The sequence below is a fragment of the Balaenoptera ricei genome, chromosome 10 (genome assembly GCF_028023285.1).
Source record: "Balaenoptera ricei isolate mBalRic1 chromosome 10, mBalRic1.hap2, whole genome shotgun sequence".
NCBI lineage: Eukaryota > Metazoa > Chordata > Mammalia > Artiodactyla > Balaenopteridae > Balaenoptera > Balaenoptera ricei.
In genome coordinates, this window is record NC_082648.1 from 26,349,072 (window position 1) to 26,375,775 (window position 26,704).

The 26,704-nt window shown below is 37.0% G+C and overlaps 1 protein-coding gene across 12 annotated transcripts in view; it reads right to left on the bottom strand.

Moving 5' to 3' along the window:
• Positions 1-19,105: 19,105 nt before the first annotated feature.
• Positions 19,106-26,704, bottom strand: part of SINHCAF (SIN3-HDAC complex associated factor) — a 29,235-nt gene continuing 21,636 nt past the window's right edge. For all 12 annotated transcript variants that reach the window (XM_059935584.1, XM_059935585.1, XM_059935586.1 and 9 more), the window contains exons 5-6: positions 24,586-24,736; positions 19,106-21,197 (exon numbers count right to left, since the gene is read on the bottom strand). In XM_059935584.1, coding sequence (XP_059791567.1) covers positions 21,038-21,197; positions 24,586-24,736 — 311 coding nt within the window. In that variant the 3' untranslated portion in view covers positions 19,106-21,037. The remainder of the gene's footprint in view (positions 21,198-24,585; positions 24,737-26,704) is intronic.

Below are 26,704 nucleotides of genomic sequence, written 5' to 3' on the forward strand. Positions count from 1 at the left end.
TCTGTGTGTTTTGATCAGAGCATTTAGTCCATTGACATTTAATGTAATTACTGATAAGTATGTACTTACTGCCATTTTAAATCTTGTTTTCCAGGTGATTTTGTAGTTCTTCTTTGTTCATTTCTTCTTTTTGTTTTTCCTTTCATGGTTTACTGGTTTTCTTTTGTATTATGTTTGAGTTACTTTCTTTTTGGTTTTTGTGAATCTACTGTATGTTTTTGATATGTCATTACCCTGGTTTTCAAGTATGTTAACCTGTAACTACATGTACTTGCTTTAGACTGATAGTCCTATAAGTTCATATTCTAAAGATCTACATTTTTTTACTCCTCTCCCCCACATTTTGTGATTTTGATGTCCTACTTTACATCTTCATTTTCATCCTTTTGCTGTTAATTGTAGTTATAATCCCTTTTACAAAATTTTTTATTGTTTTTTAATCTATGTACTGCACACAAAAACCATAGAACTAATAAATGAATTCAGCAAGGTAGCAGGATACAAGATCAATACACAGAAATCTGTTGCATTTCTTTACACTAACAATGAAATATCAGAAAGAGAAAGTAAAAAAAAAAATCTCATTTAAAATTGCATTTAAAAAAATACCTAGGAATAAATTTAACAAAGGAAGTGAAAGACCTATTCGTTGAAAACCATAAAACATTGATAAAGGAAATTGAAGATGGTTCAAAGAAATGGAAAGATATACCATGCTCTTCAATTGGAAGAATTAGGATCATTAAAATAGCCATACCACTAAAAGCAATCTACAGGTTTAATCTAAGTTTTAAGATTTAATTTAATAGATTCCTATCAAATTACCCATTACATTTTTCACAAACTAGAACAAATAATCCTAAAATTTATATGGAAACACAAAAAACCCAGAATTTCCAAAACAATCCTGAGGAAAAAGAACAAAGCTGGAGGTATAACCCTTCCAGACTTCTAACCATGCTACAAAGCTACAGTAATCAAAACAGCATGGTACTGGCACAAAAGCAGACATATAGATCAATGTAACAGAATAGAGAGCCCAGAAATAAACCTATACACCCACAGTCAATCTATAATAAAGGAGGAAAGAATATACAATGGAGAAAAGACAGTTTCTTTAGCCAGTGGTGTTGGGAAACCTGGACAGCTACATGTAAATCAGTGATATAAGAACACTCACTCACACCATATACAAAAACAAACTCAAAATGGTTTAAAGAACTAAATATAAGACATGACACCATAAAACTCCTAGAAGATAGCATAGCCAAAACATTCTCCAACATAAATTGTAGCAATATTTTCTTAGATCAGTCTCCCAAAACAAAAGAAACAAAGGAAAAATAAATAAATGGAACCTAATTAAGCTTAAAAGCTTGTGCAAGCAAAGGAAACCATAAACAAAACAAAAAGACAACCCTCAGAATGAGAGAAAATATTTGCAAATGATGTGACCAACAGGAGTTAATATCCAAAGTATACAAACAGCTCATACAACTCAATATCAAAAAAACAAAAAAACCCAATCAATAAATGGGCAGAAGACCTAAGTAGACATTTCTTCAAAGAAGACACAGAGATGGCTAATAGGCACATGCAAAGATGCTCAACATTGCTAATTATTAGAGAAATGCAAATCAAAACCACAATGACATATCACCTTACACTGGTCAGAATGGCTATCATCAAAATGTCTACAAATAATAAATGTTGGAGGGGGTGTGGAGAAAAGGGAACCCTCCTACACTGTTAATGAGAATGTAAATTTGTGCCACTATGGAAAACAGTATGGAGGTTCCTTAAATAACTAAAACTAGAGCTACCATATGATCCAGCAATCCCACTCCTGGGCTTGTATCTGGAAAAGATGAAAACTCTAATTTGAAAAGATACATGCACCCCAATGTTCATAACAGAACTATTTACAATAGCCAAGGCACAGAAAACTCAAGTGCCCATCAACAGAGAATTGGCTTTAGAAGATGAGATATATATATCTATAAAAATAAATATTGCCATTTGCAACATCATGGATAAACCTAGGAATATCATACTACGTGAAGTAAGTCAGACAGAGAAAAACAAATATTATATGATATCACTTATATGTGGAATTTTTAAAACAATACAAATGAATCTATATACAAAACAGAAACAGATGCACAGACATAGAAAACAAACTTATTTAAAACAATACAAATGAATATATATACAAACAAACAAAATTAATGCACAAAACCAAAGGGGAAGTGGGGGAGGGATAAATTAGGAGTTTGGGATTAACAGATACAAACTACTATACATAGAGAATTCCCTGGCAATCCAGTGGTTAGGACTTGGCACTTTCACTGCCATGGCCTGGGTTCAGTCCCTGGTCATGGAACTAAGATCCCACAAGCCACACAGCATGACCAAAGGGAAAAAAAAGAGAAAAACTACTCTATATAAAATAAGTAAGCAACAAGGATTTACTGTATTGCACAGGGAACTCTATTCAATGTTTTTTAATAACCTATCCTGGAAAATAATCTGAGATATATATATATCTAAATCACCTGAAACTAACACAATATTGTAAATCGACTATAATTCAATTTTTAAAAGTCTTCAAATAAATGGTCAATGAGTTTGGGAATGACATAGAAAAATCTAGCCAACCTAATCGCTTATAAAAATATAAAAGTTGAGGAAGCCCAAATTTTAATTGGACAAACTAATGAAGATAGTAGTTCTGGAAAATATTCTGGGGAATTTTTTAAAAAATGCCTAGCCTAGCAAAAATCAGATTTCAGCTACAGACTTAAGAATCTTCTTAAAACAATCCTCAACATAGTACTAGCAAATCAAATCCAACAATACTTTAAAAGGATCAATACACCATGATCAAGTGGAATTTATCTCAGAGATGCAAGGATTTTTCAATATCTGCAAATCAATCAGTGTGATACACCACATCAACAAATTGAAGAATAAAAACCATATAGAGATAGATGCAGAAAAAGCTTTTAACAAAATTCAACACCCATTTATGATTTTAAAAAAACTCTTCAGAAAGTGGGCATAGAGGGAACATACCTCAACATAGTAAAGGCCATATATGACAAACCTACAGCTAACATCATACTCAGTGGTGAAAAGCTGAAAACATTTCCCCTAAGATCAGGAACAAGACAAGGATGTCCACTCTCACCACTTTTATTCAACATAGTTTTGGAAGTCCTAGCTATGGAAATCAGAGAAGAAAGAGAAACAAAGGGAATCCAAATTGGAAAAGAAGAAGTAAAACTGTCACTGTTTGCAGATGACATGATACTATACATAGAGAATCCTAAAGATGCCACCAGAAAACTACTAGAGCTAATCAATAAATTTGGTAAAGTTGCAGGATACAAAATTAATGCACAAAAGTCTTGGGACTTCCCTGGTGGTGCAGTGGGTAAGCCTCCACACTCCCAACGCAGGGGACCTGGGTTTGATCCCTGGTCTGGGAACTAGATCCAGCATGCGGCAACTGAGACCCGGCGAAGCCAAAATAAATAAATTAACGAATAAATAAATAAAATATTTGGGCTTCCCTGGTGGCGCAGTGGTTGAGAATCTACCTGCCAATGCAGGGGACACAGGTTCCATCCCTGGTCCAGAAAGATCCCACATGCCACAGAGCAACTGGGCCCGTGAGCCACAATTACTGAGCCTGCGCGTCTGGAGCCTGTGCTCCACAACAAGAGAGGCCGCGATGGTGAGAGGCCCGCACACCGCGATGAAGAGTGGTCCCCACTTGCCGCAACTAGAGAAAGCCCTCGCACAGAAACGAAGACTCAACACAGTCATAAATAAATAAATAAATAAATAAATAAATAAATAAATAAAACGTGAATTTCTTAAAAAAAAAAAAAAATCTCTTGCATTCCTATACACTAATGATGAAAAATCAGAAAGAGAAATTAAGGAAACACTCCCATTTACCATTGCAACAAAAAGAATAAAATACCTAGGAATAAACCTACTTAAGGAGACAAAAGACCTGTACTCTGAAAACTATAAGATGCTGATGAAAGAAATCAAAGATGACACAAACAGATGGAAAGATATACTAGGTTCTTGGATTGGAAGAATCAATATTGTCAAAATGACTATACTACCCAAGGCAATCTACAGATACAATGCAATCCCTATCAAATTACCAATGGCATTTTTCACAGAACTAGAACAAAAAATCTTAAAATTTGTATGGAGACACAAATGACCCCGAATAGTCAAAGCAATCCTGAGAAAGAAAAAAGGAGCTGGAGGAATCAGGCTGCCTGATTTCACTCTACTACAAAGCTATAGTCATCCAAACAGTATGGTACTGGCACAAAAACAGAAATATAGATCAGTGGAACAGGATAGAAAGCCCAGAAATAAGCCCAAGCACCTATGGTCAATTAATCTATGACAAAAGAGGCGAGAATATACAATGGAGAAAAGACAGTCACTTCAATAAATGGTGCTGGGAAAACTGGACAGCTACATGTAAAAAAATGAAATTAGAACATTCTTTAACACCGTACACAAAAATAAACTCAAAATGGATTAAAGACCTAAATGTAAGACTGAATACTCTAAAACCCTTAGAGGAAAATATAGGCAGAACATTCTCTGACATAAATTGCAGCAAAATCTTTTTTGATCCATCTCCTAGAGTAGTGGAAATAAAAACAAAAATAACAAGTGGGAACTAATTAAACCCAAAAACTTTTAGCCAAGGAAACCATAAACAAAACAAAAAGACAACCCACAGAATGGGAGAAAATATTTGCAAACAATGTTACCAACAAGGGATTAGTCTCCAAAATTTACAAACAGCTCATGCAGCTCAATATCAAAAAAACAAACAACCCAATCAAAAAATGGACAGAAGATCTAAATAGACATTTCTCCAAAGAAGACATACTGATGGCCAAGAGGCACATGAAAAGATGCTCAACATCGCTAATTATTAGAGAAATGCAAATCAAGACTACAATGAAATATCACCTCACACCAGTCAGAATGGCCAACATCAAAAAGTCTACAAACAATAAATGCTGGAGAGGTTGTGGAGAAAAGAGAACCTTCCTACACTGTTGGTGGGAATGTAAATTGGTACAGCCACTATGGAGAATGGTATGGAAGTTCCATAAGAAACTAAAAATAGAGCTACCATATGATTCAGCAATCCCACTCCTGGGCATATATCCAGAGAAAAACATGGTCGGAAAGGATACATACACCCCAGTGTTCACTGCAGTGCTGTTTACAATAGCCAAGACATGGAAGCAACCTAAATCTGCATCAAACAGATGAATGGATAAAGAAGATGTGGTACATATATACAATGGAATATTACTCAGCCATTTAAAAGAATGAAATAATGCCATTGTGACAACATGGATGGACCTGGAGGTTATCATACTAAGTAAGTCAGACAGAGAAAGACAAATATCATATGATATCACTTATATGCAGAATCTAAAAAAATGATACAAATGAACTTATTTACAAAACAGAAACAGACTGACAAACTTAGAGAATGAACTTATGGTTACCGGGGGGAAGGGTGGGGGGGACGGATAGATTGGGAGTTTGGGATCGACATGTATACACTGCTGTATTTAAAATAGATAACCAGCGAGGACCTACTGTATAGCACAGGGAACCCTGCTCAATACTCTGTAATAATCTAAATGGGAAAAGAATTTGAAAAAGGATAGATACATATATATGTATACCTAAATCACTCCTGTACACTTGAAACTAACACAACATTGTTAATCAACTATACTCCAATATAAAAATTTTTTAAAAAGAATCTTCTTAAAGACAGAACTCTTAAATGCTGACAAAGAATTCTTTTGAGGCAGGTGTGGAACAGGTGAGTGGGTAAAAGAATATGCCATATAACATTGTTTAAATATTAAATAAAAATATCTGTCCTCATAATCTATTATCTTCACGTCATGCACATCTTATCTTCTTCTCTTTAAGTTTTTTCCAAATACTAGTCAATATTTGTTTAAATTTTTCTCTTCACAGGACACTAATGATAAAACTTTTATTTAAAAAAATTAATCAGTGTATATGCAATCTTATATTTGTATGCCAATAGAAAAGGATGATGGAAACCAAATCAAGAATAAATGAGAAAATAGTGGTGACCAAAAATAAAAACTAATTTTAAAATCAATTACATAATGCTAGTAATATTAAACATTTATTGAGGGCTTACTGCGTGCTAGGCATTGACTAGGATTTATCATGTACTATCACACTTAAGTCTTATAACAAATCTGAGCGTGTCAGTTGGGTTTTCTGGGAAGCAGATGGAGTTAGGAATGCAAAAGGTTTATTGGGGGACGATGCCTGTGGAAGATAAAAGGCGGGAAAATCAGGATTGGCAGGGGGTCTTCAGACCACACTGCAGATCTGACACGTTAAAGAGTCAGCAGGCTGGGACGGGTGAGCCTCAGACCGCACTGCAGTCTGACAAAGTCTTGGCCATCAGGAACTCTGGAGCAATGTCTCCCTTTAGAGGAGTACCATCTTGGGCTGCAGTGACTATGCCCATACCCCACTGAGCTCAACCGCTGGCCGGGGGCTGCCGCAAATCATGATCTACCTCAGAATCTGAGCGAGATCCTGAAGGTGCTAACACTTTAGAGCTCAAGAGCAAGTCCTTTCTTGAAGGCAGATCTGATTGTTGTACCTCATGGCTGTCACGAAGAGGTGGGTTTTATTATGATTCCCGTTTTTTAGAAATGAAAACGAAGCACAGAGGTTATATAAATTTCCCAAAGTTACACAACTAGTAAAGAGCTAGTAAATGTCCCTTATTTTCCTTGTGGCCGATAAGTAAACATTTTTTTATAATTTATTGGAGTTCTTAGAAATGTTCAACTTTCGTCAATGCATCTTAAAAGGCTTTTTTTTAATATTAAGTGTTTTATATTGTTTTTAAACCTGCTAAGTATACAAAAAGACTATCATGTAAAAGTTTTCGTTTTAAAAAGCAAAATGATGTGGAAGAATCCCTGGTTGTTTATATATCTTCTTTGCAGAAGGTCTATTTAAATCCTTTGCCCATTTTTTAATTGGGTTGTTTGTCTTTTTATTGTTGGTTGTAAGGGTTCTTTATATATTCTGGATACTATGCCCTTATCAGATATGTTACTTGCAAATACTTTCTCCCATTCCATGGGTTGTCTTTTCACTTTCTTGACTGTGCCATTTAATGCACAAAAGTTTTTAATTTTGATGAAGTCCAATTTATCTATTACTTTCTTCAGTTGCTTGTGCTTTTGGTGTCATTTAAGAAACTGTTGCCAAATCCAAGGCCATGAGGATTTATACCTATGTTTCCTTCTAAGAGTTTTATAGTTTTAGCTCTTACATTTAGGTCTTTGATCCATTTTGAGTTAATTTTTTTATATGGTATGAGGTAAGGTTTGAAATCCATTCTTTCGTGTAGCTAAATCTTACATACAATCTTAATCACTTACGTTGGATAGATTCCTAGACATACAATGCTTTAGTTTTGAACACAGAATTTGGATCTCTAATTCTAGTGACAGTTCCATCATCAATGAAGATAAAAGAAGCAAGAGTGCACTCTCGAATAAAGCATTATGTTAATTTTCTTTATGAGCAAAGGACTAAAATCAACAACAAGAAATTATTGGATCACTGCCTAACTCATTTTCTATTGCTATTTGTCTGCTACCTCTACTATCTTAATTACTTTTGTTTGGTGCTTGTCAGAACCATCGCTGTGAGAATCCATTTGGGACCTTAACTTCTAGATCACTGTGGGCAAGTTTCATCTCTTTTTAAAGACTCCACATGAGGAGATGGCATGGAGGAGTGAGTGGATACACAAGGCTCTTCACAAACGTGAGAACCTGCAGAAACCATTTATGACTATCAACCCTTGTTCATCTAAGAAAATAGACTTTCTTTTATCCTCTAATTTTCCAAATGTGAATTACCCCTCTTTCCCTAAACTTTCTTTCCTTGGAGCTACAAAATAGAAACAGTTGAAGTTCCCATCTCTTCTCCCTGCCAGTATTTCATCAGTGCTGATAAAGCTGTAGAGAAGAGACCTCCTTGAGTCTTCCACCATCTACAGACTTGGAAAACTGCTTGTGTAGCAGTGGAACATAAACCACAACTGGGAAAGAGCAGGACCTAGACACCAGGATCTGGAGTGGAAGACAAAAGACCAAGACCAAGACTATTATTGTACTGGGGGCTGGGGATGGAGAGTTGGATTTATAAGTGATATTTTTTTTTAGTTTGTTTAAAAAAATGTTCCATTATCTTTACAACAAGAATACATGTTTTTAAAGCCAGAAATTTTGGTTTCTTAGCTATGGTTATTTGTTCTGGTGTAAAGAAGGTCATGGTTAATGCGCCCATTGCATCCTACATAACCTGAGGATAATAGCCACTGTCAAGGAAAATCGTGTGAACTTATTCATCTAATATGTATTAAATTTTAATCAATAAAAGAAGAAACCTGTATCTAACCAAGTAGTAACTGAGTTCTCCCACAATGTAAAAAAAATAAATAACTAAAATGTGGGGTTTGAAGATATTGGAGGTCTAAAATCTCTCTCCCTCAGATGAGTCAAAAATTAAGCAGCTTGGTTCTCCAAGCTGCCTGGCACAGCTAATACTGGGAGTATGCACTACAGTAAGAGTCAAATGGGCAGTATTTTCTGTAGAGAGCATACTTTGCAGTTTCACTTTATATTCTATAAGTCCCAAGCAATGCTGTTTTCTGAGCTCTTTTGGTTGAAAAAAAAATCATTCTACATGATATTATTTTTCTGCTACTTCCTATCAATGGCAAGCCTCCTTTTCCATTACATTTAAAATCCATTTAAAAGGATACCTTGCAGCAAAGATTTCTTAAAGAGGACGTAAAAAATTAACCATAAAGGAAAAAGGTGATAAGTTAGTCTGCATTAAAATTAAGAACATCTGTGTTAATTCAACTGGGGTATCCTTTCACAATACATATACATATGTATATCAAACCATCACGTTGTACAGTTTAAATATTTTACAATTATACCCAGTAAAGCTGGAAAAAACCCAACAATTTCCTCCCCAGTTATGTATATGAAAGTGTTCGAAACTACTATGAAACTCAATAGTTCTCAGGTCTCAGTTCCTTAAAAGTTGACCAAGCCAGACACACCTCCCTACACACCACCCAAAATAAAAATTAAGAACATGTGTTCAAAAGACACCACTAAGAGATCTAAAAGGCAACTTACAGAGTGGGAGAAGATATTTGCAATATATATATGTATACACACACACACACACACACACTCACAGACACACCTATCCCTCCAAGGACTCATATCCCGAATATATATAAAACTCTTACAAATCAATAAGAAAAAAAGACAACCCAATAGAAAAAGACAACCCCATAGAAAAAGACAAGACACTGCAGACATTTCATAAGAAGATATGAAATGGTACATCTGATAAACATGTGAAAAAGTATTCAACTGAACGATCCATCATCAGGGATGTGTGGATTAAAACTAAAATGTGACCAGATGGCTGAAGTGAAAAGAGGCAAAACACCAAGTGTTGGAAAGGCTATGGAACAACTGGAACTCTCATACACAGGTGGTGGAGTACAAAATGGTACAAACACTTAAAAAATCATTTGCCAACATCTCCTAAAACTGAACATACACATCTCCTAGTATATAACCAACAGAAATGCATCTATATGTTCACCAGAAGACATGTACTAAAATGTTCATTGAAGCTACCCAAATATCTATGAAAATGTATGGTACATTCACATGATGAAATATTATATAGTGAGGAGAATGAATGATCTAAAACTATGTGCAACAATATAGATGAATCTCACAGAGCTAGCAAAAAAAAAAAAGGCCCGACAGAAAAGAGTACATGCTATATAATTACATTTATATAAAGTACAAAAACAGGTGAAATTAATCTATATTGTTAGAAGTCAGGGGAAAGTAGTGACTAGGAAGGGGCATGGGAGGTAGGGATAGGGGGGGTCTTCTAGAAAACTGGTAATGTTGTGTTTCTTACATTGGATGCAAGTTACATAGGTGTGCTCAGTTACTAAAATTCATCCAGCTGTACATTTACCATAGTGCCCTTCCCTTTTGTATTACACTTCAATGAAAAGTTTGAAAATAAATGTACCCAGGGAAGCTTAAATTTTAGTGGCTGAATTGTTTCTTTTATCTTTAATACTTTTCAAATTATTTTTACTTTCTCATATTTCTACTTAACTTACAGAATTTTTGGTATTGGCATCAAAATTTTTTCCTACTATTGGTCTTTCTGAGCCTCTATTTTCTCATCTGTAAAATGAAGACAACTGTAGAGTTTATTAAAAACTCTAGTTTTAAAAGTAGAGTAGCTGTTAAAAGCCAATGTGATTTTTAAAGTGTTTGTTAGCACAGTGCCTGGCACAAAATGCTCAATAAATGGTCACTTAATACCTTCCCCTAAACCAGTGGGGCTGTTCCGTGTGCTAACATGGTACCGGTGCTTACCCCTGTCTAAGCATTTCTTACTATTTTCCAAGACTATGAGACACTTGAGAGCAGGGGTAGTGTGTAGTCCATCATAATTTTCTCAGTGCCTCGTTCAGGAGCTGGTGTGGAATAAGAACTCAAAATTAACTAAATAGATGATTGAATAAATAAATTTCTGACACTTTGCAACATCTATTATTTTATTGCTAAAGTATGGAGTCACATTCGTTTTCCCTGAAACAAGTTTTCTTAGTTTCTACCATCCACTAATAATTTCTCTCAAAATGTTCTGACTTGATTCTCTTCCAAAAGAACCTCTTTCTACTACTTCCTCATATTCTTCATTACCTGTCATGTTGGGTAGCTGTGGAGCTTCATTTTACAACTGCTAAATCTAAATAACTGATTTCCTACCCTCCACTCTCAACCTCCCTTAAAAAGGCTTGCACATAATTTTATCTCTCCTGGCCCATTTCAGTGCCTTCAGTAGTTTGGCAAATGTAGAGACTTATCCTTGACTAATAAGCCAATGCGGTCATTTCTATTTTCTATGGAGTTTCAATATGATTAAGAAAAAATAATTGGGGGCTAGGAATTGTGGGTATCCAGTTGAATGGGAGGCAAAGGAAGAAACTAGAAATCCCCAGGTAAAGCCAGGATTTTTTTTTTCTTTCCACCAATGACAAGGCACACTTAATAACTTTACTCCCGAGGGAGGATATGCCATTCTGAAAAACACTCCACTCTCGGTGATAAAGGCAGGGGAGAGGAAATATTACACCGCGGGAGAGGAAACTGTTTGATAAGCATGTAATATAAACCAGCTCTGGCAACTGTCATTCCTCCTTCCCCATCAAATTTAGGAAAGGTCCATAAACCACTTTCTCTAATATTTCACCAAAATGATCTCTTGGACTTGAAAATAAACAGTTCCTACTCCTAACCCTCCATCACTATGTGGTAACTAGAGCAATGAACTTCAAATATTTTAAAAGTAAACTTCTTATTGACATGTAATACACATACAGAGAGGTATGCAACTCTCTCCAAACCTTTTTGATCTCTCTCCAATTAATAAAAAAATAAAGTGAGTATATACTCCTAATGTCTCTTCCATACATATATATATATATGCACATGTAGCACTGTGCTAATATTATGTGCCTTAAAAAACATAAAAACATAGAAGAAAAATAGATCTTAAAAGTTATCACAAGAAAAAAATCTGTAACAGTATGTCAGTGATGGATGTTAACTATAGACTTATTGTGGTGATCACTTCACAATGTATACACATAACAAATCATTGTTGTACACCTGAAACTAATACAATGTTATATGTCAACTATACTTCAATAAAAAAATAGGAGACAAAAAGAATGAGAAAAAATAAACAGAAATTGGGACTTCCCTGGTGGTCCAGTGGTGAAGAATCCACCTTCAAATGCAGAGGACGCGGGTTCGATCCCTGGTCAGGGAACTGGGATCCCACATGCCGCGGGGCAACTAAGCCCGCGCGCCACAACTACTGAGCTCACATGCCTCAACGAGAGAGCCTGTGTGCTGCAAACTACAGAGCCCATGTGCTATGGAACCTGCAGGCCACAACTAGAGAAGAGAAAACACGCACACCGCAACTAGAGAGAAGCCTGCGCACTGCAACGAAAGATCCCAAATGCCTCAACAAAGATCCCGCCTGCCGCAACTAAGACCTGACACAGCCAAAAATAAATAAAATAAATAAATAAATGTTAAAAATAAATAAATAAAATAAACAGAAATTATTTTGTATACCCCAAAGGACCAGCCTTGCACACTACTTGGAAACCACACCTGTACACACAGTGGGAGCACGCTGCCTTAACAACCAGATCAATCAGAGGCTCTAGGGAGGGCTTGGTAACTTCTGGTCTCAGTTGTATGGCAACAGCTTAATCTCCAAATGTACACTGGACAGACATTCAGGCTGTCCTAATCCTTTAGGACTATGGCCACAGCATCTGCGATATTCAAGAATTGACTCCCCAGGAGCATGTGTTTATCACAATGGCAGTCTTCTGGGATAGGGAATTTGGAGAAGGAAAACACAAGTATGCTTTCTTTCTCCTTTGTGATAGTTTAAAATTAACTGCAGAAAGCAGTAAAGGTTGGCTTTTAGCTCTTAATAAAGATTAAAGTTATCTTTGTCAAAAGGAAATAGAAATAGATTCTCCAGACATTTTAAATATGTTTCTAAGACTTACATTTAAGCTAAAATAACTGTTTGGCTGACTGTGGATTCAACAATGGATTAGCTCCAGTTTTAGCTCTACAACTAATGAGCTAGGTGACCATTAGGTAAGTTTCTCCATCTGCAAATGAGAGCGCTAAACTGGATGAGCCTAAAACATCCTCAGAGTACTGTGTGTGACTACCACCACCTTGTGGACATTCATATAGTACCATATGATAAGGGAAGCTTCGTAGCCAAGATGAAAAAGCTGCTGGTTAAAATAGTAGCAAAGGGCTTAGTTTTTCCTGGTAGTTCTAGATGTCAGCCTCCTCAATAATGAAATGGTTTAAGTTCTTCAGAAGAAAATGAAAATTAGAATTTTTAATTATGACACATTCCTTATTTTAATAATTGACAGACTGATATCACCAGGATGCTCTAGAAACGGCCAAAGATATCCCTACTGCATCCTTCATCACTTGGTTTATTTGAGAAAGAAGGAAAACATTACAAAGAGACCTGAACTCTGTCTCATGGAGTTTAGGAAGCAGAATCTCAAGCTGCTAGAGCCAAAAGCATCCCTGAAATCGTGCACTCCACTGCCATTATCTTCAGTGCTAGCACGACGCAGGAGTGGGGGGAGGCCGGGGAGGGGGAGGGGTGGAAGGGACAGCATTTCTGTTGGATGTTAATGGTGCGCCCTTGGAGTTGTTCCAGGAGGCTAGGCTGGCCGAAGCAGGCAACTGGCCTGGCTTAAACTAACTGGAGATTTAGGCCTTGAGGCTAAGAGGCATGTTGTACTATTTCAGCATGTTTTATGAATTGGTTCCACCATACTGTTACAGCTCAGCCAAACTTTACCCTTCAAAAATCATCCTGAGAGCCTATCTTGGCCACTCCCTGGATCTCAGCACACTTTTGTACGGCGTAATTATATTTGGCATCACTTCATGCCCTCTATACAATTTCCCAATCCTGGGATTCATGTGCTGCCAAAGTGTAATCATCTTGTAGTGAATACATTTTCTCCTTTAAGCACTGAAACTTAAGAAAGCTTAGGGGTTTTTTTTGGTTTTTGGAGGGGGTAGGTGTCTTGATGTGAACTGTTGACGACCTTGGCTGTGTTCACCATAACTACAGATAATAAAAAAGTTTTCATTCCTCCTGTATCCTGTATTTAGACCCCAGTGCTAAAAAGAACAAATGATGGCACAAACCTTCACTGTGCACCTACTCATTTTATTATTACTACAACTCGGGTTGCTATTATATCCTCCACTTTACAGAGAAGGAAAAGAGCTCAGAGAAAATTTATCAGAGATCATAAAGCCATTAAATACCAAAACCAAGATTTGAATTCAAGTCTTCTAACTTTAATTCCATTGTTTATTCATCTATGCCCCGGTGATATTAACTAATAAGCTCATGTGCCAAACATAAACCCTACTCCCATCCATCACACCTTTACTTCTGAATGGGAACCACAAGGAAATCAAGAAAATAAAAGTCAAATGCAAGTAAATGGCAAGAATAAGCAAAAGAACGTTAGTGAGCTAGGATTCTCAAAGGACTTAAGGATTACATGATTCCTCAAGCATCAAAGGACTATTTAGAACACTTAGTAGGGTCTTGGACATAGGTACTCAATGAACACTTGAATGAAAGGGTGTCTAAGAAGTTTCACAGTATCAGCCCACAGATTATTCATTTACAAAAGGAAAAAGTGTGCTTTAAAATGGAAAGATCTGGCAGTCACCACCTTAACCAAGTGATCATCTTAACATCATCAACAGTAGGGCAACTTGACATTGTGTGCCTCTATTGATGCACTAAGAGATGCCCGACACAGCCAGAAAGTGTAATCTAAATCTACTAAGAAAACAACCAGAAAAAGTCCAAGATTTAGGATTCTGATACTTGAAAAAGTTCAATGTCATGAAAAAAAAAAAAAAAAAAAGGCAGGGAGGACTATTCCTGATTAAATTAAAAGAGGAGAGACATTAACCAAATGTGTATATAAATTGTGACTAGATCCTGGATGAGGAAAAAAGTTTTAAAAGACATATTGGGACAACAGGGGCAATTATTCCATACAGATCTATCATATTAGATATTACTGGGCTATTCATCTCAGGTGCGGCAATGGCACACCTAAGGATGTAGAATATCCTTATTCCTAGGAGATGAATGCTTACATATTCAGGGATGAAGTGTCATATTGCCATAACTTACTTTCAAATGATTCAGCAAAGCAGATAAAGTACTTGTGGTAAAATTTAACAGTTGGTGGATCTAGGGATATATATATAACCTAGGGAGAGGTTATACTATTGTTCAATCCCTTCAACTTTTCTGCATATTTAAAAATGTTCAAAGTCAAAATATTTTTTAAATTCTTGAAATTCATCAAGGCCGTTAGCATAAATTCAACTCTTCTATGATCATGACTTGTGAAAATACAAAGTTGCAATCACTCAATTAGTAAATATTTATTGTGCTCCTACTTATATACTAATAATCACTGTACTAGACTCTGGGAAATATTGTAGTAAAAAATAGACATGGTTCCTGCTTTCATGGAACCTACTTAGCATACAATTCTGTGTGTGTGTGTGTGTGTGTGCGTGTGTGTGTGTGTGTCTGTGTTGGGGAGGGTAGTGGTTGTTCTGGAAGCCTTCCCCAAGTGGTGCCTAAGCTGAAACCTGATGGATAAGTAGGTGTTGCCTAGCTATAGGATAGTGGGGGAATGGGTCAGAGGGAACAGTATGTGTAAAGGTACTAATGATGGAGTTGGTCAATCTGGAGAGTGACAGGAATATTTATTCCTATGGCTTCCCTCAGCCCCCCATCCTTTTTTACATAGCCTGTCTCCTGGTTCCATTGACCACTCCCTACCCCCAACCCTTCAGACCTAGGGGTAGTAACAGCACCCTAACATTACTAGCCCCAATGTTACCAGTCCTGAGAATTGCACTTTCCCTTGGAGTTTCCCTACACCATATGCATAGCTTTGTAAATCTCCTTTATTAAACTTTCCTCAAATTATCCAATGTCAGTAAGCCATCTATTTCCTGCTGGCACCCTGATTAATAAAAAGTTCTGGAGAGAGACTTGGGAGATGTCTGCATATTTTAGATAGTATTTGGGACCATGGGAATGGAGATGGTCTGGGAAGAGGGTTGAAGATGAACCCTGGGCCAATGAGCATCTGAAGTAGGAAACCTGGGAACAGCAGTGTTATCAGCCAAGAATGCTTCAAAAAAAGAAACTATCAATTGTATCAAGTGCTACTGAGAGGCTGGATGAGTAAACTGAGGGCTTTGGAATTCCCCATGAGAAAGCCATCAGTGACCCTTGGAGTGTTGGGGGCAAAATCAACACTGGAGTGGACTGTAAAGGTGACTGGAAGCAAAGAACACACCTGTTACCTTCAAAAAATAACATAACTGTTCAGGTTCCTATTTTAACTCTACCAGTGACTTGCTGAAGAATCTTGAGACTTTTGTCTTAATTCCTGAGAGGTAAGTATAAACATAAAACAACCATTCTCCTTGCAGTTACAAAAAAACAATACCTGGACAATATTAAAGCTAATGTAAGCTACAGAAGTGTAGAGAATTGAAGCTCTAAAACAGTGTAAATTATTTCCCCCACTTTCAGACACTGAGACAAAGGGCAGGCTTTGCCAAAAATCTTTTTGGTCTCTCTAAACTGAAAGATTAAGCTCTTTTACACTGAAGCCTGCAACTAAGCATGTCTAAGAAGCCCCTACTCGACATACAATAACAAGCAGTTTCTAACCAGGGTGCAAGATATTTGAAACCTAAAGCATTCTCATGACCACAATAAGTAACCAAACTCCATAGCCCGAGAAATTGTTAGAACCCTCAGATCCCTTTCTTTGAGAACATGAGCCTGTGAAATTATCTAACTTTGATCCAATTTGGCTTTCTCCTCCCTTCCCAGTTCACTGAACATCACACAAAAATGACTGCCAGGGCAGCATAATGCTAAATCTGGGCGATTGGGAAACTGCTCTGGGGACGGTCAATCAAGAGGCACCCTCAGTATCTTCCATTCTTTACTACAGAGCAAGCAGTTAGTTCTGGCTACCTTCATTTATTTTTAGAAGATTCCGTTGTTTCAACTAAACCTCCTGGAGACTATTTTCTCCACAAAAAGACAGTATATGATATGTACTTTCAACATCAAAATTAACAAAATTTGATTAACTGATTTAGACAAAGGTCAACCTCTTCACAAGGGTAAAATTTGCCCCTCATCTTCATCCTTCGGAAGAGACCCAGGTGACCACCCAAAATGCAGGTTAAGAAGGCACCATTGCTATAGCAGGGACAGGGTCCAGTTTGAAGAGCACAGGCTTTGGAATCAGGAAAGCTGATTTTATTTAAGTTATATGGCCCCCCTTGCACCCCTTCACTGACTACCTGTAAACAGGTTGTTTTGTTTTTTTACTTTGCAAGGTTGTTTGAACAGTGTTTACAAGTGTCAAGCCCACCACAGTAGGTATTTCATAATAGGGGAACTATTTTTCTTTTTACTTGCTACACCCAAATGCTTGTATTATAGGACAAAGAGGCCCAGTTTCAAGTGGTTCACGTAAGAAAAAGAAGAGGTGCTATGGCAGACAAAACTCTATGGTCCCCACACACCACCTCTTGTGTTCACTGTGTAACTTGAATGTGAACGGCTGTCTTGTTAGGTGACTGGCTCTGGAGACATGCTGGCTGGGTACGGTGAGTGCCATGTTGGGAGACCCCAAGTGGTAAGGAACTAAGGGGGCCCTCCAGCCAGTAGTCTGGGCTCTCCGTCCTACAGCCACAGGGAATGAATTCTGCCAACAACCCAAGCAAATTTGGGGTGAATTATTCCCAAGTCACCTCATGAGAATGCAACCGAGTTGACACCTGTTGCAGCCTTGTGAGACCCTGAGCAAAGGACCCAGCCACACAGCACCTAGATGGAAACTGAGATCAATTTCTCTTAAGCCACTACATTTTTGGTAATTTTATTAAACAGCAATAGATCATGTAGGTGCTGTCATCTTTCCACTACTTAGGTTAACTTAGTAGCTTCACAGTAACTAGATTAGGTGCTGGCAAAATCACCTGGACTATCCCAAAGCTAATTTAATTGTAGTATAAGAAGTTTGACCCACAGGATCTACCTTTCCCAGGTAATAAACTGTTTTTAAAACTTTGATATATGGGAGCTCCCTGGTGGCCGAGTGGTTAGGATTCCAGGCTTTCACTGCCGTGGCCCAGGTTCAATCCTTGGTTGGGGAACTGAGATCCCGAAAGCTGCACGGCACAGAAAAAAAACCTTTGATACGAATTATACCTCTTTGGATTCATCATAAATTTGTAAAGTAAACAATTCTGTGAAGTAACAGAAGTTTGGAGACTCACTAAGGTCAAGTGACTCAAATGGCTAATAAGGGGGTAGAGCCAAGAATCAGAGAACCCAGGTCTGACCCCAATCCCAAAAATCTACCTTTCTCTATAACCACCTTTTATAGTTTCTCTAAAGTCTCAATGATGCTTCCCACTATGTCCACAGACAATACTAATAAAACCATATTACAGACATTGAAACACTGGAGACCTTTTGTCCTTCACCGTTAAAATCATCTTATCCACTAGATTAATTATTGTGCACATCAGTTAAAATGTCTTTTACAGTCAGTCTCCGACTTAACGATGGTTCAACTTAGGATTTTTTGACTTAACGATCGTGCAAAAGCGATATGCATTCAGTAGAAATCAGACTTCAATTGTGATCTTTTCCCAGGCTAGCAATATGCAGTATATGACACTCTTGTGATGCAGCGGCAGCAGGGAGCCACAGGCCCCAGTCAGCCACGCGATCAGGAGGGTAAACTACCAGTACATTTAGCCATTCTGGCTTTCACTTTCAGTACAGTATTCAATGAATTACATGAGATAGTCAACACTTTAATGAAAAATAAGTTTTGTGTTAGATGATTTTGCCAACTGTAAGCTAATGTAAATGTTCTGAGCATGTTTAAGGTAGACTAGGCTAAGCTATGATGTATTAAATGCATTTTTGACTTACAATATTTTCAACTTACTTTGGGTTTATTGGGACGGAACCCCATGGTAAGTGGAGGAAGATCTGTATTTTAAAGTCTGTATTTCTCAGTAAAGAGGACTTTTTTTCCTTCATGGCTTGTTATAATACTAAGGGCTTACACTGAGTATCTGTGAGGGTCAAAAACATTAGTTACTCTTACTTAAGAACACCTTTCAAACAAAGCCACAAAACAGCTTCTTTTATTTTCTAGTAAGACTAAATTTATTCAATACCCTAGTAAAAGTTTTGATTATAAGTATCCAACAGTATAAAAAGTACAAAACAGATTTGTAGATTTCTAATATATTAATACAAAGTGCATGACTACGTACAGTACGTCCTACAGGCAAAGAGAGGTGGAAGGGGAAAAAGAAGACTGTGGTTGAGGTCTAGTAATAAATAAATAAATACAGAAGTAGAGATGATCCATATTATAGTATATTCTACCACCAATACTGCAGCCAAAATGTACAAAAAAAAAAACAGAGAGAGAAAAAAACCATTTCAAAATAACTCAGGAGGAAGATGATAATGGCTGGGATTCTGGTAATACACCTCAAAGTCTGTGGGAGAGCTGACCCAACTCACTATGTAGTCTGTGCATATGGTGGCTTGTAGTTTTTTCCAAAGGAAGAAATATAAAATTTTAAGTTTAGATTAAGAACTATAAAACTATAGGGTACCCATAAAAATTGGCTCACTCCTTCTTGTTACTTATACTATCCAATCTTTAAAATCCAGTTTTAAAAATAAGCACTGAGTCATGTTATTACAAGGTAGGCAAATGATCCTCCCGCATTATGAAAAGTCTGAACTGCTGATATATTCTTCCTGAACTTTTAGAAAAGAGGCAATAGATAGTACTTTGGTTTGGGTTCAAGTAAAAGGCTTTTAATGAAGGTTTTACAGTTGAAGAGCTCCACGTTTAGGATGTATCATCTAACACCTCAATGTTCAGAAAGCCTGACTAAAAGAAACCAAACCAAAACCAACCCACTCAGCATTAACACACACCTCTTTTCTTTTAGTAGAATTTTACTTTAATATAGAATGAAAAATAAAAAACAAAAACCCAAAACCCAAAACCCTAATAGGTTAAAACAAGTCAAACAACCATTCTACACAGATAAAACCTTCACAAAGGTCAACCGAAGTAATCCAGAGCTAAAACTGAATTGTGCAGATTTTCAATGAAGTCACCAGTCATGTAACATAAACAAATTATTTACACACTTGCAAGCCCTCTAAGAAATGTGCCCCAAGAAGCATTAACCTTTGTGTTTTTCATGTGCCATCCTGAAGACTTGCACACTTTATTTTTCAGATAATTTAACATTTTTAATAGAGTGCATTCTCTACCAAGGGGTAATGCTTTGGTACTATTCATATAGGATTGCCTATCCTAAAGATTTGACATTTCCCCAAGAGGAACTTTGATTCTGCTTTAGAAGTTTCATATAAATTAAAAACTTTATCAAATATCAATATGGAGGGAGGTGACACAGGATGCAACATATACAGTCAAGTTACCTCTGTATATTTAGAAATTACTCCTTCACGATATTCGCACTAGAGAGCTTAGTCCGTCCTGCTTAATATTCAGTAGTACAGGTTTGAATCATCAGAACCTTGGCAACACCTTAATATTTCAAAGTTATTAACAGCTACCTCTAGGGGCAAGTCTGTGTTTACTGAGTTATGACAAATTTATTATAACGAAGGAAAACAAGTGTAGCCAGCCATCTTAAAAAATGCCCCAACCACTGCTTCTCAATATAGAAAGACTAAAACTACATACGTTTATCATACAACAAATCCCATCTCTGTCCCCTGAAATTCCCCTGATTTCATTCATTAGAAGGGGATTTTTTTAAAAAGCCTTAAAGAGCACTTTACAGCAGCATTCAGCTTTCCTATGAAATACTCAGCATCTTAAATATTATGTACACTTCTTTTTCTTTTAGTAAGCTAGATACTGGCTTCAGACTTCGTGGAACTGGAGGGAAAATAACCCACTCAAAACTATTCTAGAAATCATCTTTTGGCAGAATAACAGATATCCAAGTTAAAAATAGGAAGGTCATTTTGTTGGTGTTTTCCAAAATTTAAATCATTTTTTGTTCCCCTTCTACATAAACCTCAGTCACCACTCCTGAGTGGAGATGGGCAGAGGCTCTGGCCCCTGCTCCTCCGGCTTCTCAGCAGCTGCTTTCTTATTGCTGCAGCAAGGCTTGAATAGATGTGTGTCAATGAGGACTTCCCCAAAACGGCCTTTATAGATAATGCCACAGCATATTTTCTGTCTAAAAGAAAAAAATGGAGAGAGAACAAAATATATTAAATAAGGCAGAAAAATAGGAATACAAAAAAAGGAAAAATCTACTCATCATTATAACTAGTACAGCATGATCAAAGGTTCTACTTCCACAATCTCATCACATTCCTAATGAATGGGCTCCTAGAGTGACCCCAATTTGCTAGGTAATGGGAATTACCCAGGCACCTTAAATCCCACACTGGAATCTTATCAAATATTAAGGGGGAAGAAGGCAATCTGAGAGACAGCAGTCAGTTTCAGAGGCTGCTCCTAAAGTTATAAATGGTTTCCTCCAAAAATCACCAAATCTTAAAGAAAACAGCCACCATAAACAGGCTGATACAGCTGGTGGTTTTATTTTAATACTGAGCAGACAAAAAATATATACACATATTATCAAATATACATAAAGGCATACAAAAATGACAACACAACAAATCATCCATGGATCACACACTCTGAAAAAAACTATTATTTCCTATGAAGTCCCCTGTATGCCCCTCTCCAATCCCACTCCACCCAATCTCATTCTCTCCTCAATTTTAGGTTTATCACTCCGTTTTTTCTTTATATACAATGTTTGCATCTCTAAACATATTGCTTGTTATCTCATATATATAATATATAAAATTAAAATAATATATAGAAATGCACATATATGGAATCACACTGTACACTGCAATTTTTTTGCTCAAACAGTGACTGAGGTTCATACATATTGTTAGAGCTTTATTTCATTTTAACTTATGTACGGTATTCCACCATGTGAATATACCACAATTTACCCACTCTCCTTCTGATGGGACAATTTTTGCTATTACAAACGTGCTGTACATACTGGTGCACAGGTCTGAAGGTTTTTTCCTAGGTTATGTTGCTGGGCTATAGGAATGGGAACGTGCTCAACTTTACTCAAAAATGCAAATTATTTATCAATGTGGTTCCCTTCTATTCCTATTTTGCTAAAGGTTTTATTTTAAACCTTGAAGCAAAGTTCAAATTTATCAAACATCTTCAATATACCACTAATACGATAGGCATTTTCTCCCTCCTTTAGGAAATGGTCAAACTATATTAGTTGGCTTTCTAATGCTTCAAACAATCTCACATCCCTAGAATAAATCTAATCTAGTTATGATATATTGTTTATAACATATCAAAGTTATGTTAGCCTCATAGAATGCTTGGAGCCTATGCCCTCTTTTATCCATAATCTGGAAAAGCCAGTGCAAGATTAGAATCATTTGTTTCTGGAATGTTTGGTAGAATTTGTCTATCTAGGCCTGGGCTTTTTTGAGGGAAGACTTCTGACCACTGAATCCATTCCTTTATTATGAGACAATTCAGGTTTTCTACTTTTTCTTGAGACAGTTTTGGTGAACTGTCTTTTTCTACTAATGTATCCACTTCACCTATATGTTCAAATTTATTGTCATGAAGCTGTTTCTAATATCTTATTGTCTTCTAAACTTCTGCTTTTTCTATAGCTGAATCTCGCTTTTCTTATCCAAGATGCTTATGGGTACCATCTCTTTTTCTTGACCTGCTTTATCTCTAGTAGCTTTTTTGGTTATCTTTTTCAAGAACCAACTCTTAGCTTTACTGATACTATCCATTCATATTGATTTTCTACTCTATTTATTTCTACTCCTATCTTTAGGATTTCCTTGCTTTTATTTTTCTTTATATTGAGCTTCATTAATCTTTAAATTGGATACATGAAACTTCATTTATTTTAAATCTTTCTTTTGTAAGAAGCATTAAAGGCAACTTTTCTTCTATCTACCTCTTTAACGTCATACCACATGTTTTGATTTGTGGTATTTTTCAGTTATTTTTTAGTTATAAGGATTTTCTAACTTATACTTTCTTCTTGGACCCGTGGTTTCTTAATTTACAAATATATGGAGATTTTCATCATTTTATTTTGCTAGGTATAATTTTTTAAATTAATTAATTAATTTATTTATTTTTGGATGCATTGGGTCTTCGTTGCTGCAGGCAAGCTTCTCACTGCGGTGGCTTCTCTTGTTGCAGAGCACGGGCTCTAGGCGCGCGGGCTTCAGTAGTTGTGGCTTGCGGGCTCAGTAGTTGTGGTGCACGGGCTTACTTGCTCCACAGCATGTGGGATCTTCCTGGACCAGGGATCGAACCCATGTCCCCTGCATTGGCAGGTGGATTCTTAACCACTGCGCCACCAAGGAAGTCCTGCTAGGTATATTTTAAAACTCTCCATCCTTCCCTTCTTCTCTGGAGGTTTTACATTCTTATTTTTATTCTTTTAGTGGTTATACAGTTAATTAATCGAACTCTAAAGTTATTCAATACATTTATTCTCAACAATACAAAGATATTAGGACATTTTAACTCCCATCACTTCTATTACTTTGACTTATATGTTACTGTTGTCATTTAATTATTTTTTTTTAATTCCCATCTATTATCATTTTAAGCCTTCAGTGTTTGTTTAAATTTACCTATAGGCAACAAATATTTATTTATCCTTCTCAGAATTTCAATCTTGGATCTCTTTTTTCTGCCTATAGAATTTTCGTTATTGAGTCAGTTTGGCAGCAAACTCTCAATTTTCTTTTTCTAGTCAAAAATTCCTATGCCCTCATTTACGAAAGATATTTTTGCCACATATATATAATTTTAAGTTGAGAGCTATTATCTCTTGGGCCATTGAAGGTATTAATCTATTGTTTTATGGCTTCCGTTGTTCATGCTGAGAATTCAGCTTGTGTGTTTGCTGTTCCTTTGAAAATAATGTCTTTACTTTCTCACTACTTAAAATCTGTTTTGCCTCCCATGTTCCATAGTTTCCCTATGATGCATCTATGGGTGAATTTTCTTCACCCATAAGAATAATTGCTTATTACCTTGCTTTTAACTTGTTAGTCTTCCCAAATCTGTGAACCAGAAAATCCTTAACCACTTCCTCTTTAAATATTCCCTCTTTCCTAGTCTATTATCTCTTTTTTGACTTTGGGGTCCCTCATTCACTCAGCATTTGGCCTCTGATTACTCCTTATTAACTTGTCCACTTGTTAATGCCATTTTTAAAGCCATAAAAATATATATACTTCTAGCCCTTTTACCGTTTTTCAGTGGGAGAGTTGGTCAGAATGAATACCTAGTATACTCCATCATAGGAAATTTAGATTCCTTAACATGATTTCTACTTTAAATCAATTTTAATAGAAAAAACACACAAAATCCACACTCTCAACTCCATTCTTGCCCAATCCACCTCCAAACACATATGCTACCAGCTGTGTGCCAAATGCCATTTAATTGCTAAGGAAGTGGGAAACCGTTGCCTATGATTAAGAAGGTTTGCTGGTTAGAGACATATTTTCTGTTGCTTTTACCTTTTCCAGTATGTGAGATCTAAAAAGGAAAACACTGGCGTTCTGTTAGAGCCAGAAGCCATCTCTGTATCTGAGCCATCATCTGACTGGTTACTATAACAAGGAGATTGAGCTGGAGAGGCACTTGAGGTGGTACTGTGAGCATCAGAATCTGAAATAAAGAGAAAACAAATTATAATTTCACTATATGCAGCTGCAACTAAGCCTCAGAATAAAACACAGTGAATGAGATAGTAAAAAAAAAAGAAAAAATTTATTTTCTATGCACTACTGACATTTGAAGATATTTGTACTAAAGTGTATCTAAAAGAAAATGAGCTTCCAATAAGATGAAGAGCCGACATACTTTTCTCTATTCTCCTGCTAATAAGTACAGCTAAAAATAGATACGGACATAACATATAAAACAAAACTAAACACTCTGAAAGTCGGCAACAGCTAGTAAGCTCGAGACTCAAGGAAGGAAGCGGGGGTGAGGTCCCTAGCTTTTATGGGTTTTCTTTTTGCCTCCTAAATCCCAGTCTTGCAGCTGAAGAAGCCAACAACTCAGAAATGCCAATGGGTGCAGATATAGACACACACACACACACACACACACATAAACACACACAGCCAACAGAAGCCTGCCCTCTCTAGCCAAAGGACCAGGAAAGGGGCAGCTCAGCGAGAGAGGAATCCTTTCGGAGACAATAACTCCCTTACTCCAGCCAAACACCACAGAAAAGAAAGGGTCCCCACCCTCCACCCACAGGAGCAAAGGCCAAGTGGGGAGCCTAGGTTTCCATCCTCCCAAGACTGTTAGGAGGCCCCCCAACACCTCCACCAGGGTGACGTCAGTGGAAGCCCTCTGAAGAGTCAGGGCCTTCACTGTGGCCCACCAGGAACAGGGGCACCCTCACCACGTGGGAGCCTTAATTCCCAGCCCACCCCCACCCAGCCGCAGTCAGGAGCTCCTCTACCTCAGATACCAATGGAGGCTGAGGGGGAACCTGACTTTTAACACCACTTGGCAGTAACAAGGTGGTGCCCCCCCCCATTTCCCCTTCTGGAAAAAAAAAGGCCAGTTAAAACTCAGAGTCTCACAACACAATTTTTAAATGTCTAGGTTTCAATAAAAGATCGTTATCATATCCAGAACCAGGAAGATCTCAAATTGAATGAAAAGTCAAGCATCTATTAAACACCAAGATGACAGAGATGTTAGAATGATCTGACAAAGATTTTAAAGCAGCTATGACAAAAATGCTTCAATAAGCCATTATGAACAAGTTTGAAATAAATGAAAACATAGCCTCAGCAAGTAGCCCTCAGTTTAAAAAAAAAAAAAAAAAGCAGCTATAAAGAACCAAGGAACTGAAATCCTAACTGAAAAAATACAATAAATGAAATAAAAAGCTCAGTAGACGGGCTCAACAGCAGAACGGAGGGGACAGAGGAAACAATCAGTGAACTGGAAGAAAGAACAGCAGAAATTACCCAACCTGTACAACACAAAGAAAACAAATGAAAAGAGCCTTAGAGACCTGTGGAACTACAACAAAAAACAGACACTCATGTGACTGCAGTCCTGGAAGAAGAGGAGAAAGAGGGCGCAGGTGAAAAAGTACTCAAATATAACGGCTGAAAACATGCCAAACTTGGCAAGAGACATAAACCTATAGATTCAAGAAGCTGAGCAAACCCCAAACAGGATATACCCAAAGAAATCAATGCCAAGACACATTATAATTAAACTTCTGAACACTAAAGAAAAAGAAAAAAATCTTGAAAGCATCCAAAGAAAAATGATACCTTACCCATAAAGGGAAAACAATAGATCCTGACTTCATAAGGAGTAAAGGCAATTCATCAGATACAAGCTAAACATGATTTAGTGTTTTTGCCCTCAGAAGACTTCATATAAATTTACAAGCCAGAAAATAAATCTTTTGGTTGATAGTCACTGAGCTATAAAGCTATCATACTGCTATTCTCAGCAACAGCAATATCAGACAGGGGTTGAGCCTACCACACATCTTACCTTTGGCTAAAGACTCACCGCCCCCGCCCCCAGGATAGGTGGATAGAATAATCCTCCAATTCATAGAACCAATCAAATATTTATTAAGTATCCACTAGA